Source organism: Erithacus rubecula (assembly GCF_903797595.1).
Source record: "Erithacus rubecula genome assembly, chromosome: 10".
Taxonomy (NCBI): Eukaryota; Metazoa; Chordata; class Aves; order Passeriformes; family Muscicapidae; genus Erithacus; species Erithacus rubecula.
This window is the reverse complement of record NC_136662.1, coordinates 13,847,454-13,867,821: the sequence shown is the minus strand read 5'-3', so window position 1 is coordinate 13,867,821 and position 20,368 is coordinate 13,847,454. Positions and strand designations below refer to the sequence as shown.

Below are 20,368 nucleotides of genomic sequence, written 5' to 3'. Positions count from 1 at the left end.
TAATGCCATCAGATGAATCCCACCCTTGGAGAGTCCTAGCCTCCCCAGCACAACTGGAGTGGGAGCTTAGTTGAGGTCAGCACTGCAGTGCTCAAATGACAGCTTTGGTTTGACAACAGGCTCTCATGGCACCTTCTCATCCTCCTCTTAGCTCTTATGTTTTTTGCTAAATGGCAAATGGGAAGGCAGAGTGCAGCAACGAGCACTCTGCAGTGCCGTGCAGTCCTTAAAAGGAAGTTCTTCTTCCCTCATTGTGTCACTTTCTGCCACAGCAGAATCTAAACAAGAAAATACATAATAAAAATATTTCAGAGAGGCATAAAGAATTCATGTGTTATGTTTTTATAACTGTAAAATAATTTTGCATGGAGTATAACACTGTAGGGAGAAGTTCCTTCAGCGTAGTATTGTACTGCTGGTTTACTCCATCTACTGTGGCTGGTTTACCCAGCACTGGCAGCTCTCTCTGTGCAACAGTATGTTTTTGTAATGATGGCAGAGGGAGGTTTGTGTTCACATGTTGATGCTGCAGCTCCAACTTCATTTTCTTTTTGCATTTTAAAGCCATTACTGTTTGTCCCATGTCTGCAGTGTATTCTTCTTACATAGACTGATGTGCGTTCCCAAACACAGAAGTGATTCTTTGCTGACTGAGCAGGTCTCTCCAGTCAGCATGTCACCCACTCTATTCACTTCCATCTGCTGATGCTGTTGTTTCTACCAAAAATGAAGAAAAGCTGCCTTGATAGTTTGGAGTTCATCTTCTTTAGTTGTGACATTAATGCACAGCAACATCAGCATGAGTTATTGTATAATTAGTAGCAATTCTCATTTGGTAAAGTATGTTTCCTCAAGGAATGGGTTGAAATTGAAACCAAAAAGGAGGAAACAAAAGAAACAAGCATAGACTTGGTAGCTTGAAACTGATCCCAGAATTTCACATGTAATTACCTGGATTCTGTATGTATTCCACAATATGGTCCAGGAAAAAACACAGACATTATGATATTGCATAGAGTTCTGAAAATTTACTGTAGAAAACATGTCAAGTGAAATGAAGAATTTATAAAGTTCAAGTACTTGCCATTTGTGAATACAATTATTGCTACATTTTCCTCCCAGGCCTCAAATAAACAAACTTGACTCTGGTAGTGCTTTCAAAGATAGTCAGAATCAGAAGTTAGTGGAAGATGTCTTCTATGTTGTCTTATTCCCACACTAATTTTACATATGACCTTTATACACTTATGCAATAAAATTCTAAATTTACGAGACTGGGGGATATATTTTTGTGTATATTGACCCTTTATGTGATTCATTTATTTGTTAACTAAAGGAAAAGATAAATATCTTGTTTATATTCTTCAAATTTTCAGCATTGCAAACAGTCTGATGCGAAAACTATAAGACAAATTAATAATGTAATTGCAGTACATGTGGAAGATTAGTAAGCAATAGTTTCCACTGATTTTTAAATTATAAATAGAAGCTGGTGTCAGGGTGATAATACGTATTTTGTGTTCTTTATTAATTTTATCATGAGACTTCTGTATCTGTCTCAGAAGTACCAGAAGGACTGACTAATAAAGGTACATCTGAATATATGTTACTATGTGATTTGAGAAATAAATTTTTTTCCCTGTAAAAAATGGCTTTCCAAAATATTTGCAAAGTACATAATTTTAAATTTCTTTGTAGCAATGCACTTAAAGTCAATTTCTTTCTTCTGATGACAGGTCACGGACTTCGGCTTTGCAAAAAGAGTAAAAGGCAGAACCTGGACGTTATGTGGGACTCCAGAATACCTGGCACCTGAAATAATTCTCAGCAAGGTACTTTGGCTTGTTACTCAGCCATGAGGGATAAGCAATTGCTGAGATTTCCAAAAATTAAATCTTGGCTAGTCAATTCTTTACAAAATAACACAAAATGAATTCATTGTATTGTAAATGTTTGTTTGGTTTGCCAAAACCTACACCAAATAAGATATTTTCACATAACCATACCAAACTTTCTACACATACTTGCCACATAACTTGTGAGGGGCAGAGAGATTTAAAGAACCTGTAATTGACTTATTTAACTAACATCCTTATAAGAGCAACAGATCTGAATGATTACATTCTAGAGTGTTAACACACTAGAACAAGAACTCCAGAGGTAACAAGGACTGGGATCAATCAGTGGTCATTATGTAACAAGTTGCAGAGATTCACATTTAAGACAGTTGACATCAAGTTCAAACATGACAATCCACTGGTTTTACACCCAGAGTACCTGCAGTCTAAGTCCAAACCCTGAGTTTTGTAAAAAATCTCAGAGAACCTGTATGAAATGGATAGGTATGGTGGTTTCTCTGTCTTTCATAACATTGAATAGGACCTACTAATGATTTAAGGTTCAGGCTTTTAAGATCAGATCATAAATGACTCTAAGCTCCTGTAGCTGGTTAACTACGTATGAGACTGAATGTTCCGAAATGTGGATAATCAAGCAAAATGGTGACAGTGTACAATATAGGAAGTATTGTTATATATGTTGTTATAATGAAATTTCCCTAAGCTTTGAAGAATTATCAGTCTGTAACAAGATTGTTTTGATTTCAAATAAGTAAGTTCTGCCCATTTCTGTCACTTCGGGAGTCTTGTCACAGAAGTGCAAAGAAATCCTTGACACTCATCACAGCAATGTGTGCAAAATGCTTTATTTCCATCACTGGTTCACTGTTATTGCTGTATTAGGTTTTAAGTGTATTGCTGTTGGGATCTGTGAGTGCCAGTTTGGTTGGAGTCACGTTTTAAGTTCTGCATTAAATGAACAATAATGTATTTGCTTACTTCATATTCCATAAATACATAGATCTATACTGAAAATCTTAACCTGTGTTAGAAACTGTACTAACAGTGGCATGTTTCATTTTATTCAGGGTTACAACAAGGCAGTGGATTGGTGGGCATTAGGAGTGTTAATCTATGAAATGGCAGCTGGATATCCCCCATTCTTTGCAGATCAGCCCATTCAAATTTACGAGAAGATTGTGTCTGGCAAGGTGAGCTAAGACTCTGGGTGTTTTCACAAATGCAGTTGTTTTTATAGAGCCTGATTTTTGGTGGGGGAGATGCCAAATTCACTGGCCACTAGACAGTGAGCAATTTGAGAACGACCTAGGAGAAGTTTGTAATGTACATTTCATAAGTACAGATATTGTTACTTGAAAATCAAAGTTATAAAAATCTGTTCCCTGTCTTCAAATATAGAATGCAAGTTACTAAATTTACAGACATAGTGGTATTATATCCTTTTATGCTTGGAATAAAGTGATCCAATGACTATTAACAACTACTTAGCTGTGTGCTTAATTCGTCTAGCTATTTTCTATAAATGTTTTGCAATTTTTGAGAAGCCCTGAAGAGTTTCCATCATTCCTAGTACGTCTCTTTACTTTCACTGTCTTATAGCTAGGCATGTCTAATGTTCTGTTTGTCTTTCGTTATATAAAATTCTTGAAAAGTGTTTCTGATGCTTCCCTTATATTTTTCATTAATATCTCTTAGTGTGCTGGATAGCACCAAAATATAATCATTCTGTTGTTTCTCCTGCCAGCCAGTGTTGATTCTTTGTGCTCACTTGATTTGTTACAGTTGTTCTCTTCCTTGCCCCTACATAGACACACGCTGTGCTGCATCTCAGGTGCCTCTGTAATTCTAATCAAGGGCAGTATCTCAGTAGGCCTGTGGTGCACTGCACTGAGCTTGATTCTTATTTAATAAAGAAGGTGGTTGGTGGTTGCTCTTTGAAAGGTTTTAATGTTGTGAACCTTCAGCTGTGCCCATGAATGTATGGGAATTAATTTACAATGACATATTTTTAAAGAAGTCTTTCTTCTTTACTAAAAATAAAATGTTGGGCATTTTTTGTAGTTTTATCTAAGTGGCTTGACATCTGTAAAAGGTCATCTACCTTTTTTGCTGAGTCCATGGTTGGACTACAGCAGAAACAGCACTGGACATCAGTTCTGGAAACTATAATCCCATCCTCAGCTAGCAGCTATTTATAACTTGCTCTACTTCATTTGCTTAGAGCTCTGCTTAAAATTTGTGTTAATATTTCCTTACTTCTCAGTGGTCTAGGTATTATAGTCATTAAACCTGTAAATTTCTCATAATCTACTACAGAATCATATTGGTAGGTAAACTGGAGCAGAGTCCTTGATAATTGGACTTCCTGATTGTTTGAAATTTTTTTATGATCTGTATTTATATCATAACTAATCAGCTCCATATCAAACACTGAGACTATGAAGATGACAGTATAGCTTTCTGCCTGTTCTTTACCCTTTCCTTCTCTCTGCCATCTCAAATGGTGTCAGTAGATCATTTGTTAGAAAAACCCTTTGTAATTACATCCCACGAATCATCTTCAAATATCCTTTAGCCAGGTTTGAATGAATTGCAAGTCACTAGTGTGCTATCTTCAAATGGTGCTGTTATGTAAGACTTCTGCTGTTGGTGCATTTAGTTAGCAGAAACAGATTGCAGTACAGCATAAAATTCCAGATGGACTTTTCATATATGATTGCTGAATGTACAGTTATTTCAGACCATATCTATGTATTTATATGCTGTGTATATGCTATGTACTGTGTCTCCTCTGTGTGTGCATATATATAATAAAAACTAAAAATTTATACCTAGAAAATAGCTGAGAATGTCTTGAGGTGATGTGTTGCTGAAACACTAAGTTAAACTTAGCTTTTAGATCACTGTTACATTAAATTAATATCTTGCCCCCTAGAAACTTCCAGTTCAAGAAATGGTAGATGGGCAATGTAATGCTGCTGATAAAGCTTTTTAACAGAAATACAACAGAAATACAGAAACAGAAATGCATGTGCAACAATAATCATCTCCCTCTTCATGCATTCCTATTTGATTTGGTTTTAGAAGATAGAAAATTGCCCCACTGTTTCCCTTTGTGTGAAATCCCCTTCACAGGGGAAAGAATCAAATTTGTATCATGTTTTTTAATGTTGTGGGTGTATAATTTTAGGTGAGGTTCCCATCACACTTCAGTTCAGACCTAAAGGATCTTCTAAGAAATTTACTCCAGGTAGATTTGACCAAACGATATGGAAATCTCAAGAATGGTGTAAATGACATAAAGAATCACAAGTGGTTTGCAACTACAGATTGGATTGCCATTTATCAGAGAAAGGTAAGACCCTTCCTAATCAAAACTATTATAGGTCTTTCAGAGATTGAAGTAAAATTTCTACTTATTGTGTTTATTTTTTATTTCCTAGATCTGTGACTTTAAATTGAGAAAGGGTCAAGGTAGTTTCATCTTTTAAGATTCCAAAGGATATGTATTGATTGAATTATGTGTGTTTCTTCTGGGTATTTTATCCTGGACCTCTGTGTGCATTCACATTCTCTTTAACACATTTTGTGCATTAGTCTATTTCTGGATTATCTCAGGATGAGGCATCTCCTGCCTCTCTCACTTTTTATTTAACCCCCGCTTTAGTGGCATCTATAAATACTCCTCCACAGCAGAAATTAATTTGTTTTCCTTTCCAGCCAGCTTTTAGCACTCAGACTGTGCTTCAGTGTAGAGAAGCTCAAGCCAAAGCTAGAGCTTTTCTTTTTTCTCCTAAAGCAACCTGCTCCCTCTGTAAAAAAAAAAAATCTAGATATAAGTGATAATATTTAAAGAAATTGGTTTGAATTTGAAATGCTAACAGTCTTGACTATAGAGGCATGAACTTGCTGTTGTAACAGCAGTATTTTAAGGGCCAAACCTAAATACTAACAATAGTTTATAAAAAGAAACTGGTTGTTTGGCTACACAAACTGACAGTACAGTTGTTGAATTATTCACTAATGTATTAATTACTAGAAGACAGGGTACAATTAATGCATCCTGTACTCCTTGCATTAAGTATAGATATTTTTAAGAAAATATTCCCCATTGTGGAATTCTAATTATCTGTTCTTCACTTTCATAATGCCTCTTTGCAAGGCAGATTTATATGCACCTAGATTCATTTGCATGTATGCTGTTTGGGAACACCCAGGCCCCATAATATTAACAGTGTTTTTATACTGTGCTAAATATTCTTAGCATTGCTAGTGTACTGCTATAGTGAATTACTTTCACAGAAATAAGAAATATTTTTAAATGTTAAGAAGTAGTAGAGTCAGAATAGCTATTACTAGATTTAAAGGGTTGTGAAAACTGATACTGAGTAAGTTTGAAGCTTCTAATTATAAAGAATAAATACTGTAATACTGAGGCTCTGAAACAGCAGCATGGATTGTAATATCATTCAAGTAGTCACAGAAATACAGCAATAAACCTTAGTCTTATACTAGTTTTTCTCAGTGGCTGTTACCACAGCATGTATTTTCCTGAATAAACGTAGTATTCCTTGGCAGCTAATGCCATGTAAATGTTTTTTTGTTTTGGTTTGGTTTTTTAATGCTACAGTCATAAGTAAACTAGTCAATTACTTAATATTTTGGATACAGAATCACATAATATGGTGAGTTTAAGGGACCCATAAGGATCACTCCTGACCCTGCCCAGGACATCCCCAAGAGTCTCACCGTGTGTCTGAGAGCATTGTCCAAACAATTCCTGAGCTCTGTCAGGCTGGGCTGTGACCGTGCCCTGGGGAGCTGTTCAGTGCCCAGACACCCTCTGGGTGAAGAGACTTCTGATACCCAACCTAAACCTGCCCTGGCTCAGCTTCAGGCCATTCCCTGGGCTCCTGTCACTGTCAGCACCGAGCAGAGATCAGCGCCTGCTGCTCCTCTCCCCTCACAAGAAGCTGCAGCTGCACTGGGGGCTCCCCTCAGTCCCCTCCAGGCTGAACAGACCCAGTGCCCTCAGCCCCTCCTCACACAGCTTCCCCTCAAGCTCTTCACCACCTTTGTTGCCCTCCTCTGGACATTGTCTAATAGTTTAATGTCTTTCTTACACTGTGGCACCCAAAAGTGCCCCAGCACTGGAGGTGAGGCTGTCCCTGATGCCCTCAGGACAGGGTTGCCCCTGCTGGCTCAACTTGCCATCAACCAGGACCCCCAGGTTCCTTTCCACAGCTGCTCTCCAGCCTCTTGTCCCCCAGTCTGTCCATACATCTGGGGTAGCCTCATTCCAGGTGCAGAATTGGGCTCTTTCTAATGTTGAACTTCATACACTTGCTGATTGCCCAGTCCATGAATTTGTCTGAATCTCTCTGCAGGGCCTCCCTTCCCTCCAGGGAGTCATCAGCTCCTCCCAGTTTTGTATCATCTATGAACTTAGTTAGTATCCCTTCCACTCCTGTTTCCGAATCGTTTATGAAGATATTCAAGAGCACAGGGCAGAGGATTGAGCCCTACAGAACCCCAGTAGTGACTAGTCCCCAGTCTTATATAACTCCATTCACTGTAACCTTTTGTGCCCCACCTGTGAGCCAGTTACACACACATGACATGACATACCATCAAGTCTTCCTTTCTTTGTGTCTTTCCGTGTTTATTAACACACTGCCTGATAAGATGTCTGTACTTAGGGCCAAACAGGTATTTCCACTAAAACCCAGTGTTATCTCTTGCAATCTCTTTTTAGCAATTTCCATATTGAAGATAATAGGAAAAGGTCTGACATGTCTCATTTGAAAGTGTACTAAAGTTCAAGCAGTAAATGAGATATTGTCTGTGCTCTGAGTTTTGTTGTAAGAGAGTAACTGAAAATCAGTTTAAGAAGACACAGAAACAGAATTCACGTAATAGTAATGTGTGGCTTTGTAGGCTGGTTGTGTACACAGACTGTGTTCACTCAGGCTAAATTGCTGAAACACATATCTTGTTTTAAGAATAAAAGGATATACACATGACAGTTGCATGCCCAAATGCACATATTACTGTTATTTCTTGGCAGTGTATAATAGTATTGCCCACAGTCTGGAGTTTAATTTATGTTAGTCTGTGCTGTACCTCTTTAATTCACTGATGTACACACGCAACACACCCCCACCATCAGGAATCTACCTGGGGGCAGTATGGTGTGATCTGCTGCCTCAGCTGGAGCTGTGCCTGCCCTGTTTTGTTGCCTCCTCACTATTCTACCTCTGGCACACTTACTCCTTGAGATGCTTGGGAGAGAGATAATTGTCTGATTACTTTGTGTTTCCACGTTTAAATTTGTATCACCTGCATAATTTTGTTGTAATTTTGCTTGCCTTACGGTGCAGTCTTTGAATCACTCCTCCAAGTCATTGCTTGTGTCTCATTGTCTGGAGAAAGCTTTCACTTTTCACTTAGGTCCTAGGAGGAACTTCGTAAGAGATGCACAACAAATTCTTTTCCTCTTGCATTAGGTTAGTTTTTATTTGGAAGTACAAGATTGTTATGAAGTAGGAGAGAGAGGCATTCCAAAGTTTCCTGAATTTTTTGTGTAGTGATGGTTACGATCCGTATACTCCATGTCCTGTGCTAATGAACTGGAAGGAGCAGGATTGCCTCTGCAGAGAGGACTAATCTTTCTTTTGAAGTGGAAGTAATTTTTTAATTGTCTGTCAGCAAGAGATTTGTCTTTTTCAATTTAGATTCACACATCTAGGCCTTCTTAGGCTGGTTCTGTTTATGTGCCACAACTTAAACATGTAATACCTGATTTCTTGGCAGGATCTGAGAAGTAATGGGAGTATTGCTGTACTCACTACTACAATGTTAAATCTATTGGTATTTGGCCAGTAACATTTCATGTGCCTTTTTGTGTCTCCTACCAATACAGGTAGAAGCTCCATTCATACCAAAGTGCAGAGGTCCTGGAGATACCAGCAACTTTGATGACTATGAAGAAGAAGATATTCGTGCTTCTCTAACAGAAAAATGTGCAAAAGAATTTGCTGATTTTTAGTAGGAGTAAGAGGACAAGATGACATCAGGGCTCACATTGGGATCTTTGCACTCTGTTAACAGATGAGGTGGAGCTGAGACCATCATATGTCAAAACAGTTACCTAGTTACTTCATTCCACAAAGCTGACTGAGGTCTTTATTGCCATCTTCCATGTGTGCAGTTTGCACCAACCCTTCTAACTAGGCACAATTAAGCAAGCACTGTTTGTGCAGTAACACAGAATAATAGACCACTTTCCTACTTAACTTTGGTTTCTGTCGTTCTTTGTTTCTGTGTATTGTTCATTTTCCCCCTTTGAAATGAAGTAGTTTTTTACCCAAGAATGCTCCATTTTATTTTGAATAATGTATTATTTGTGTGAGTGAAATGGAAGGTGTTGCGGCTAGTGTGATTTAGACTGAAGTGAAAGATAAATGTTGCTTCTAGTCTGTGCCAGCCAATAATTCATGTCTGTCTTGTGTCTGATGCTACAATTTATAATAATTTTTTTAGTAGCTCAGACTAAACCTAGCCAACATTTTTAGCATTTTTGAAGGTAGTATTTATCGCCATATAAATGTCTGCTAAATTAACTTAAAAACATTTCTTCCTGGAGGCTGACCAAAATTCAGTAGAATCAATTGGATGGCTTAAGTAGGGGACAGTAGCTAGACCCCGTGCCTTGGTTTTCTACATCCCTGCAGTTTTCATCACTGCCTCCTTCCTTTGTATTTCCCACCTAGGCAGTAGGCAAGTTGCCATAACCAGACTGTACCATGGAAAGCTTACAGTCTCATGAGAGGGAGTAATTCCATCTGGTCTGGATTTTGGACCATATTAAACCAAGTCAACTTACCAGCATTTCAGTTGGCAGGTGTGAAATGGCTTGTTTAAGATCAAGAACCCTAAACTCTTAAAGATAGTTTTGGTCAGTACTGTAGAGAATTCATTTTGATTCACTTTTTCTTCTTTTTTTTCTTAATTTTTTTAAAGTAGCCAATGTTTCGGCTCCCAAAGTATTCCTCGCTTCAAGCCTTTTTTGATTAAAAAAGGCATCCATTAGAATAAAAACCATCATGCCACAGAAAGCAAATTGCGCTCTGCCATTAGCTATGAAAAACAAATGGTTTAGCAAATGCAAAATAATGTTCTAGATGCATCGCTGGATGAACACGGTTATTTTTTGTTAGCTGTTAAGAATAAGAGGTTATTGCCAAGTTTTTATTCTGGTATACTATATTAGTAAACTGAGGATGGAGTACTGCTACAATCATTTTCTTTTTAATTACAGCACTTCATTCATGAAGAAAAGAGATCAAGTTTAAAAACTGCAACAGCTGAGTTTATTTTAGTTGCGTTGTGTCTTCATTTCTAACCTACTTTCTTTCAATCAATCAGAATGTATGGTCACACAGATACAAGTATTTGGGTTTAATTATGTTTTGTATACTCTCACCAACTGACTTAAAAGGTATTGCTACCATGTGCTAGCTTTGGGCACTTTTACACATTTATTTCAATGTTAATAATCAGCGGCTCAGCACTTTTTTCGGGGTTGCTTTTAAACTTATTCATAGTAGTTTTATTTGTACACTTGGTTCTGGCTGTCTCAGTGACCTGTCTTAAAACAGCACATCTAAAAGTTTAAACTAGACTCATGTTTTATGATAAATTTACATGCATACAAGGATGAATTGTTTTTTAAGAAAATGAGCTATATTGATACATAGCCATTGGATTTGTTTGAATGTCAGTGCAAATAAACACCTGGCATTCCTTCCTTTTAATCTGTACGACGCTCCTAAAAGAAAGGCCTTTGTAGACATTTTACAAAAGAGTATGAAACATACCACCCAATGTTCTGTCTGTTTAGGTTGTTGAGCATTTTTGCACAACGTCATTAGGAGGCTGACACTGAATGCAGTCTTTGTCCACCCATATTTACATACATGCAAGAAAAGTATAAGATACTTTGCTGTAGCAAATTTTATGTAACAAAGATATATCATCACATGAATAAATTTAAAGAAATCCTTTGTATGAAAATGTTAAAATCTTTTGTATTTCATTTAGACCAAGGACATGCTGCTGTATGCTAGCTGTATGCGATAAATTCTACAGTAACTTTGTTGTCGTTTATGAACTTTAAAAGATTTTAATAAATGTTGGAGATCACAATTTGATTCTGTTATGATTTTAATTTTTAATCATTACATTTATAGTTCTAGAAAGGTTCAGAGATTTTTCTGTTCTGTAAAATACTGTAATCATTCATCTTGCGTGTACAATAAGACAAAAGTCTAGGAAATTGGTTCTGACATGTCTGTCTGATATCCAGATTAAGTTCTACATGGGCATAAGTGGAAAAGTCATCATGATGCCATGATATTATGCTATTTTTTAATTTTATGAAAATCCTGTTAGAAAGTAAAACACTTTTCCAATATGGCATAATAGACTTCAGTATGGAAATGAGATTCTATTTTGGAAAAGGAGGGGAAGTGTGCAATTTCCAAGGCATTAGTGAGTACATTTGACAATGTGAGTATTATACAACCCTCTCATTTAAACACAGTCATGAAATATAACTAAAGAATATTATGTTACCTGTATTTAATTTGAAAAATCCTTTTCACAATATGGAAAAATTGTATATCTATGACAGTAGAAGCTTGTTAATTTTACACATTTGAGGAATTAAGTGTTGAACTATATGGTATATTTTAATTGTACTCTAGTTGTATGTAACTTTCATTTCCAACATAAAGGATTGTATCTCATTAAGTAAATTGCTTTTTTTATTATCTTGTCAGTTGCATTAAAACCCTTATTTTTAAATCCTTTAAAGTATTTTACTAATTTTTGCAAATAATTAGATGTTTTTAAGTGCTGCAATAGTGTGCAATAGTCAACATTTATATACAGAAGTGCAAATTAAATTATGTACAACACTTGTGCTGCTTCTTTGTGAATCAGAATGTTGTATGACAACAGTTGTTGCACCTCCCCACACGTGAGCAGGGTTTGAGAGCAAGAGTAAAAGGTTGTGAAGCTACTACTGTATGAGTTGGGGCACATGAAGCTTTACACTAACTAGGGTATCTGGAGAAGGTGGTGTGGAGAACATTAAAGGCACTATGAGAAGTCTTGGACTTCTTAGACAATCAAAAGCAAGCAAGGTGATCATTAGCTTCAGTATTGTTTGTCTTCATATTATTTTCATTCAGACTCAATGCTTTTTTTTAAAGATAATTGCCTGGTTTTAAACTGTCTGCAGATCCCGCTGTACAAACTTTGTGCTGTGTCTCGTGCTGTGAAACAACTGATAGAAGTAAAGACTGTTCATGGTCTTGGCATTGTCTGTCTTGGGGCTTTTTCTGCAAGTGGTGTTTGGAGAGGCTCTGGTGCCTGCTCTGTAATGCAGCTCCTCCTCTCCCCACTGTCTGAGCCAAGCTGTGGCCTCTGTGCTTCTGCTGCTGTACGCCTGCCACTGCGGTGTTGTGTTCTCGGTTTCCTGGTACTACTGCTACATTACCTTTTAAAAACCTCTGTACTTTTTCTAAAGCTGAGCTTAAAAAAAACCTGCAAAAAATATTGTCTTCTGCTTTTACTACAGCTAAACAAGCACAGCATGCTGAGCCACAGATTTGAAGGTGTCATTCAAATCTGTTCTGGTTTGCTGCATAAGGGGGGCTTAGCCCAGATCAGAATTGAAGAACCATTCCATAAGAAACTGGTAAAGAAACAATTCCATTCTCCAGCTGAAGTGTATATAGCTGATCTGGTTCTGTTTGACAATATGACCAAAAAAAAAAAGGAGAGAGTTTGATCACCACCGTTTTACAAGTGTGGGTCTTGCATACATTTTAAAAATGTTTTTAATGGAAAGCTTGAAGTATTGACTGTTCTTTAACAGAAAGGTGAAATACGGGCACCAAACATCAAGATGGGCAGTAAGAGGGTTACAGCTCCACAAAGATGTTTAAATGCCTTATAGGTAGTACATGTTTGTCATCTTACATAGGAATTATGTGGAGTGTTGGATTTTTTTAGAAGTATAAGATGGGTAAATAGAGGCAAGACAGGATCTCAAGATACCTTCCATTTCTAAATTCTGAATTTGATGATGAATAAAAGTATGAATTAAATCTGGGATCTAGTCACATTTTTACCTTTTTTTGGTTTTGGATTTGGGGAGGGGTATCATTTGTCAAAAAGGAATGCCGGAAGGAAACTTGCATATATTGAAAATTTATTTTATTCTTATAATTGACTACTACAAAAAGTGCAGTCCCTCAGTGGGATAAAAACAGCTTGAGGTTTCTATGACATCATTGGGATCAGTTCTTAACAGTGTTTCAATGCCAGTAAAAATTCCTTTTGAATCCTTACAGCTTCACTATGCTGCTCCCTCCCTTGGAGGGTCAAGTGCAAATGTCTTTGCGAAAACGTATCTCTAAGAATTGTGTATGTGTGGCTCTTTGCTTTGTGGCTTAAAAGAAACATACTTGTGGTGTTCATTGACATGAGCTGCTGGTCAGTGCAGCATGAATGGAAGAGCCGGTGACAAACTTGCACATTTCTTACTGCTGCTCAGTTTAGATCTAGACTTTGATGGCTCACACAGTAGCAATCTAATGTCTAATGGCAAGGCTGCAGCACAAAAACTCTTCAGGATGAAACGTTGTTGCAGTTTGAGGAGGGAGGTCAGTGACCTGTTCCATCTGTTCGCAGCCACAATCACAGGTGTTTGCTGGGAGGTTGTTACAGAGACTTCCTCCTTGGCCTTTGCTTCCAAGGTGCTGTGGAAGATTAGAGAGGACACAGCTGTAGCTATGTTGACACAAATGCAGCAACGTCTCTCTGCAGCCTGGCAAGCAGTGTGGTATGTTCTGAGGGTGTTCAGTAAGTTCCAGGAAAAATTACTGCTGACTAGGGCAACAAAGAGAAAATTGGAGTGCTGGAAAGGCTTAGTTAACTGAAATTCTTCCCTCACCGAGGTAATTTGATTCAATTAAAAAAAAATTGATCCAAGACCTCATTCTGTTAATGGTAGGTAACGCCTTGGATAATTCACCTATTTCACAGACCAGTTAATGCAGGTTAAGCAACCAATATGTAATCATTTTATAAATGCTCAGTGTTTATAAAATATGTGTTTTCAACTGCCCCCCTAAAAAAGGCACTGTGTATTCTCAGTTAATACATTATCTTTATTTCCCTTTTTCTCTGGCCATATGCACTGGAAAGTGTGCATGGTTTGCTTACCAGTGGGAAAAATGAAGAGAGGAAGTGAGCAGGCAGCCTTAGTAAAAACATGCCATTGTAGCAGAAGCAGGGTCGCAGTGGCAGAATGTGTGATGTAACGTACTGGTCGTGATACAGTTTGTTAGTGCAAGCACGTGAATTCCTATCCAGAGTGGTTCTACATCCACTGAAGTGTCTGCTCTGTGTAAAGGACATAACCCAGGGCCTTGGCTCCAGGAGGACATCCACTCCAGAGAGCCCCCTCCAAGGCCACAGCACCCATAGCTCATGGATTCTGGAAAGGAATTTCAGAGCAGGACGGAGTTTGCTGCAAGGGATCTTTCCTGCCAAGAGAAATATTGCAGGGAATGCTGGGAGGAAAATAACTCCCTAAAGTCTCATAAACTTATTTGGTCTTTTTTAAAGTCCCTCAAGGAAACTTAAAATATCAGCAAAATCCTGTCAACTAAAATCATGAAAGCAGATAATCTTCAAGGTCCCTTCCAACTCAAAGTATTCTATGATTGCACCTTCAGGAGCTCTCCATAACCAACTGCTCTAGTTACATTTATTTGCCAGTAGATGTCACATTTACATGGTGTGGAATGCTGTGTAAGAAATGTCAGCTGCAGAGCACAGTAAGAACAAAAGACTTGGAAAATATTTAAGAGCAGTAGGGAATGGAAAATTTAGATTGTACCAGTCACATAATATGTCAGGTAATAGTACATGCAATACCAACCATGTGTATTTGTTCTTTGAGTATTAGTAGATTTTGCCTTTAAATCCTTTTAGAGTTAATAGCTGCAGTATTTTTTTACTGGTTTTCATATCAGCATGATCAGAAAAGGAGGTTTTGGCACTAATTTGAACAAAAGCATTTTTTTCATAATATGTATTATTCCATGGACTATACGAAAATATCACTAAAAAAATCCCTGATTGATAGTTCCTATTTTCATTTAAAGCTAGAACCAGAGGGGAGTGTCTGTACTAATAGTCCACAATCACATTTCTGTTTTATGTGCAATTCAAAGTTCAGAAATACACTGTATTAACCAAAGACTGTCATGAGTAAAGATTGAAAAGTGTTCCTAAGCTGATTCGTTAAATAAATGGTATTTATAGTAGAATGGATATAAAATTTTGAGTTGGATGGTAATCAAATTTAGATATATCTCTATTAATTATGTTTACAGGCAAAATAACAACTGTTCATGTTTTTCTGAATTATGTGATCACCAGAGCAGTTGGAGAACAAGTTACAGCAAATGTGCTCTTGAGAGCACCCATGATCAGAGCCTCATCAACCAATTTAAGAGCTGAGTAAGTTTTTAAATAATCAGTTTAACTGTTATAACCTTAATGCAGAGCTGTTGAATGTCATTTCTGCTCTTGTTCAGATGCATCTGCGTTTGGTTTATATCAAAGAAGAGAGTAGAGGGGAAAAAGGGTCATCCAATGTGTGACTGGAACATTTGCCCCCACTGTTACAGTGGTTCCTTTCTTGCAGTCTTCTTTGCAACCACTGTCCACCAAAACAATGTGTGCGTGCTTTGAGCTGCATATTGATACACAAATCATAGGCATGTCCTTTCTTCTGATCTGCTCAAAGTTCAGTGCCTAAGAGCAGACAGAGCACCTGTACGTTCCCCCAGCAGAACCAGTACCTGAGAGCTGCAGAAAATGCCTTTCCCTGGGTCTGGGGTGCTTTCAGAGGGCTGAGGAGCAGCATCCCCCGAGGCTGAGCAAAGAATGAAATGCCAGACTCTGATCTTCCACACCTGGCATCACTTCTGGCAGTTACACCAAAATCACAACATGGAGAGAAGATGCCACTATTTACTGAGACATGGTCGCTTTACAAATCCTAAAAATCTGAATATTTCTGACAGTCAGGTTCTTCACTCCTGGGAGAAAAGCTTCCTAGCAAGGTGGGGTGGGGGGACGACCTAGCACTAATTTTTCAATGTACTGTTTGAAATACAGTTGAGATTTGTGTTTTGTTGACACATTTCTGTCTGTGACTGTTTTTCTGAGTGCATCGCCATGTTGTGCTTTTTCATTTGCCTCATTTCCTACAACCAAGTGCTACATTTTAGATTTCTCAGAGATGTAGTAGCTATTTCACAGAGATGTCTGAGCCATGTTTATATAAAATGTTTTTATCAGGCTGGGTTCTGTTTAACAGTGTTGGTATTTCATATGAATACTTTTTATAAGCTTCTTGCTACATTATTACAAGCTGGGCAAATATGTGGCAGGTATTACTGCTAGTATGTTTTATATGCACATGTTTTATAGAATGTTTTTTTAATATGAAGTATAAGCTTTAAAATAACAAAGGTTTAAGTCTAGACAGAAGCTTTATTAAATATGAGCAACTATCACAATAAGGAGTTGCACAACAAAAGAAGTAGGGCAGGAAATTCTCAGTGAAGTGGATAGAATTCACGTGCAGGAAAATTTATTTAAGCAATTCAGTCTTAGAAAAAAGAGGAAGCAAAAGCAGAAATGTATCACTGACCTTGCATTGTAGTCAGCTGCTGCACACTTTCATTTTTAGGCTGGTGTGAAGAGGGTGCAGCTCTAGTCATCTTATTGGAAATTCATATGATTGTGAAAAAAGATCAGGTAATACATATTGTATGAAAAGTACCTTAGGATACTACAGCAAAGTTTTCAGGGCCTCCCCACCAGGACAAAAGCGAGATCTTTGCCCCCTGCCTGGTCAGTGAGTCTGAGCAGTGCTGCTCCCCTCAGACTGGCAGCCACTGACCCAGCACTGGGCACCTGCAGAGCTCTCAGCTGACAGCCAGAGCTTCCCCCAAAGCTTTTGCACATCTGCATACCCTGTTCTTTACCTTGTAGGAGTTATCCAGGGCACTGTATGGAAGATAAATTGAGGCTGACTGGCTGCTGTGCTCTGATTTTGTGTTCCACACACACTGTAACATAACTGCCTAGAAAATGAATGCCAGGCTGGTACCAAGTCACTCTGCTGCATTCTGGCCACGGGTTTTCTGCCTCCCTTCCCCCCTCATTTGCTTAACACCACTGCGACCTTTAGGCTTTTGTCTAGGCTTCATGCAGAATTTCAGAGCAACATGACAAAGCCCAGCCATGCAGAACACCCTGGCGGGTCAGAAAGGGACTTTGAAGAAGACACAGCATGGCTTTTGGAGGACCTTCCCGGCCAAGACGGGGATTGAAGAGAGGCACTTAATTGCTGGACTGTGTGGGCTGGGAATTGTCTCTCATTCCTCTATGGAGTGCTGAAGTAGGAAGGGAGAGCAGTATAACAGGTGTTAAGCTATTGATACTGTGGAGAAAGGTAAGTGGCAAAATTCCATTCAAGCAGACTAAAAAGACTATATGGACTGCGGTGGAAAAGACCTTAAGTGAGGAAAGACAGTTTTCTGAGACTGAAGTGCTGGAAGGTTGCTACTGGACCAGTAACAGGGATTTTCCCTCTTTCTGGATAGATAGTAGTTGCCAGGAACTGTGGAAAAGACCTTTAGTTACTTATCAGTCCAAGGATGTCTCAAATCATTAGTACCATATAGGTGAGATAAGTCTAGTGTGGAGTAAGGCACCATTCAGAGCAGACTGGAAAGGGAAAAGGTGCTGCTGAGACCCTACTGCAGCCCAGGGTGAAACTCCAAACATCCTCTCCTGGAAGGTGAATGTACAGAAAGGAGAAAGGGGAACAAGATCAGAAAATGCAGACCATAAAAGGGCTGTGGTCATTCACTAAGCTGAGCCTATATAAAAATATGAATACCAGAGAAACAGAGAAGTCAAATATGACACCGAACAATATTAAACTGAAGATTATTACTACATGAACAAACAGGTATTAACTGTCTATTTTTTTTTTTAAGTTTTTGGGTTGTTTTTTTTCCAAGTAGATTAAAATTTCTTAATCCGCAGCAGAGAGGAGCTGGGCAGAGCCTTTCTGCTGGGCAGAGTGGGGTGAGATTCCTCATGGGCCCCAAGGCAGCGCTGGTGTGAACGGGCTTGGCAGGACATCAAACCCCATGGCTGCGCGCTCCCTTTTCACCCGTGTATTGCTAGGAAGGAAATGATGCAAAAGGGATTTTTTGACTGTTGTTAGTAATTGACTGGACATAGCTATAAAATAATTCAGTGTGCTGGGCAACCTGACGTCTTACACCCATGTCACTTTCACACTCGTGACAAAAGTTACTTAGAAACAGCCTGTGCCCCCATTGGATTCCCGTGTCGCCGGTGCTGTGCATTACAAGAACTGATGATTTTTTTGGCCGCCAGCCACATCTGGATGAAATCTCTCTGGGTTACTCTCGTCCTCACAGCGAGCAGCAGGAATCACAAACGATCGTGGCCAGCCCCGAAATGTCTCGCTGAAAACGCAGAGGAGAAGCAAGCGCCTTCCAGCGTTTGTTGCCCGCTGCGGCTCAGGCACCGGCGGTTCCGTCAGCTCCCCGAGCAGCTCCAGCCGCTCCCGAGCCGGCCCCGCCGGCACCGTGAGGGGAGGGCGCGCCCGGGGCGGCCCCGCCGGACTACAACTCCCAGCAGCCCCCGCGGCGCCCGGCCCGCGGCCTTCATGGCGGCTCCTGCTGAGGGCACTGGGCTTTCCTGAGGGCTCCGAAACATTCGGTCGTTGTTGGCAAACAAATGCGTGTTTTACACAGGGCTAGGTCCGTTCTACTCTGCACAATGCCACCTTATTGTGATGGGCTTCCCTCAGTGTGAAACACACAGGTTCTGTGTTATTTCCTCACTCAGCTTCCCCAGTGCTTTAACCATGTTTTTTACCCAGGGTACTGGAGTAAAGAAAGTTCAAAGGGCTTTATTTAGCTCTGGGGAGCTGGAATTCAGTACTCTCTTCTCAGCTAAAAGGGTGCTGCACTCTCCTTTCCCACATGCGCTGTGCATTTTGCCTTCTACTCCTTCATGGCTCGGGACAAAACAAAAGGATAGCTTTGCAGTAGGAAACTGACATTTTTCAATACCCAGAAAAAAGGGTCCACTGGTGTCCGATACCTGCACTGACTTTGTGTGTTTCCCCTCACATGATAGCAGAGGTTCAGACACACAGGACAGACCACTTGACATGGATCCACCAACCCTGGTCTCACTGCATGGCTCGGAAACTTTTAATTTTTGGCCAGAATTGGGATGCAAATAGTCAAACAGAAGGCTGATTCACTTTTTTGTTTCATCTCCCTCCAGACATAATTTAATTATAATTAAATTACCTTACCCCAAAGAATGAAAATACAAGCCATAGATCATGTTCCACCCTGAATTTTTCCACAACCCATTTCCTTAAAATTCTTCTCTTTGCTGTTCAAGGTCCTCTAGAAGGAATGCATGCACTGTGTGAGCCTAACTTTGAATACTCAAAGCATTAACTGAAGAACATGATGAAAGGGAGTGTGTGAGTAAAATAGCTCGTTTATATTTGTATCTTCAAATGTCAGTTCATTACCAAAGTTAGAAACCAGCTGATGCAGAAAACTCATTATGGCTTCATTTAGAATGTTTATTTCTTTAGAGACAGAGAAGAATTGCCTTGCTTGGCTCACTTGTCCAACACAAATATGCCACGTCTTACAGTACTCTTTGGGATGGGAAGTAAAGAGGGTATTGTTTAGGGCACAGTACACTTAATCCTCTATTAATTTTGTTTATCTGCATTTATTTAAATCCCAAAGCAGTGAAGACTGTCACTGCCTTCTGTTCTCAATGCTTCTGTCAATACTCGAGTGCCATTAATTGCAAAGCTCCTGCAAGCTCTGGTTATTTATCTGACAGCACTGAAATAAGACAAAATGAAGTGGTTTGGGAGGTTATGTCTACAGTCCATTGCCCAAAAATCCACTTTTCTGTTAATTTTAGTGCGTGTAAGTGTGTCCAGTTAGCAGTTATGTGACCTGGAGCTCCATGCCTGGGACAGCCCCACGTACTCACTCTGTGCCCAAGCAGGCTCTGTCTGTCCATGCCAGCTGGGCACTTGTCAGAGCTCTGCAGAAATCACACCGCAGTCACCCGCAGGTTCTGTGCAAATCCCCAGGTAATCTGTAATGTCCCCCTTGCCTTGCAGCAAACAGCACGAGTGTAATTTGAGTGGTTTGACTCAGAAGGAAATTTTTCAAGTAAACCATCCCACAAATTTGAGGTAACCCAGCCTGTTAAGGATAATAAAAAGGTCACAGCATCTGAGTAGGGGCTGAGATGCAGCCCTG

General features: G+C 39.3%; 1 protein-coding gene across 5 annotated transcripts in view; it reads left to right on the top strand.

Moving 5' to 3' along the window:
• Positions 1 to 11,066, top strand: part of PRKACB (protein kinase cAMP-activated catalytic subunit beta) — a 65,160-nt gene extending 54,094 nt beyond the window's left edge. For all 5 annotated transcript variants that reach the window (XM_079313743.1, XM_079313741.1, XM_079313742.1 and 2 more), the window contains 4 exons: positions 1,737 to 1,832; positions 2,927 to 3,049; positions 5,050 to 5,214; positions 8,782 to 11,066. In XM_079313743.1, coding sequence (XP_079169869.1) covers positions 1,737 to 1,832; positions 2,927 to 3,049; positions 5,050 to 5,214; positions 8,782 to 8,907 — 510 coding nt within the window. In that variant the 3' untranslated portion in view covers positions 8,908 to 11,066. The remainder of the gene's footprint in view (positions 1 to 1,736; positions 1,833 to 2,926; positions 3,050 to 5,049; positions 5,215 to 8,781) is intronic.
• The last annotated feature ends 9,302 nt before the right edge of the window (positions 11,067 to 20,368 follow it).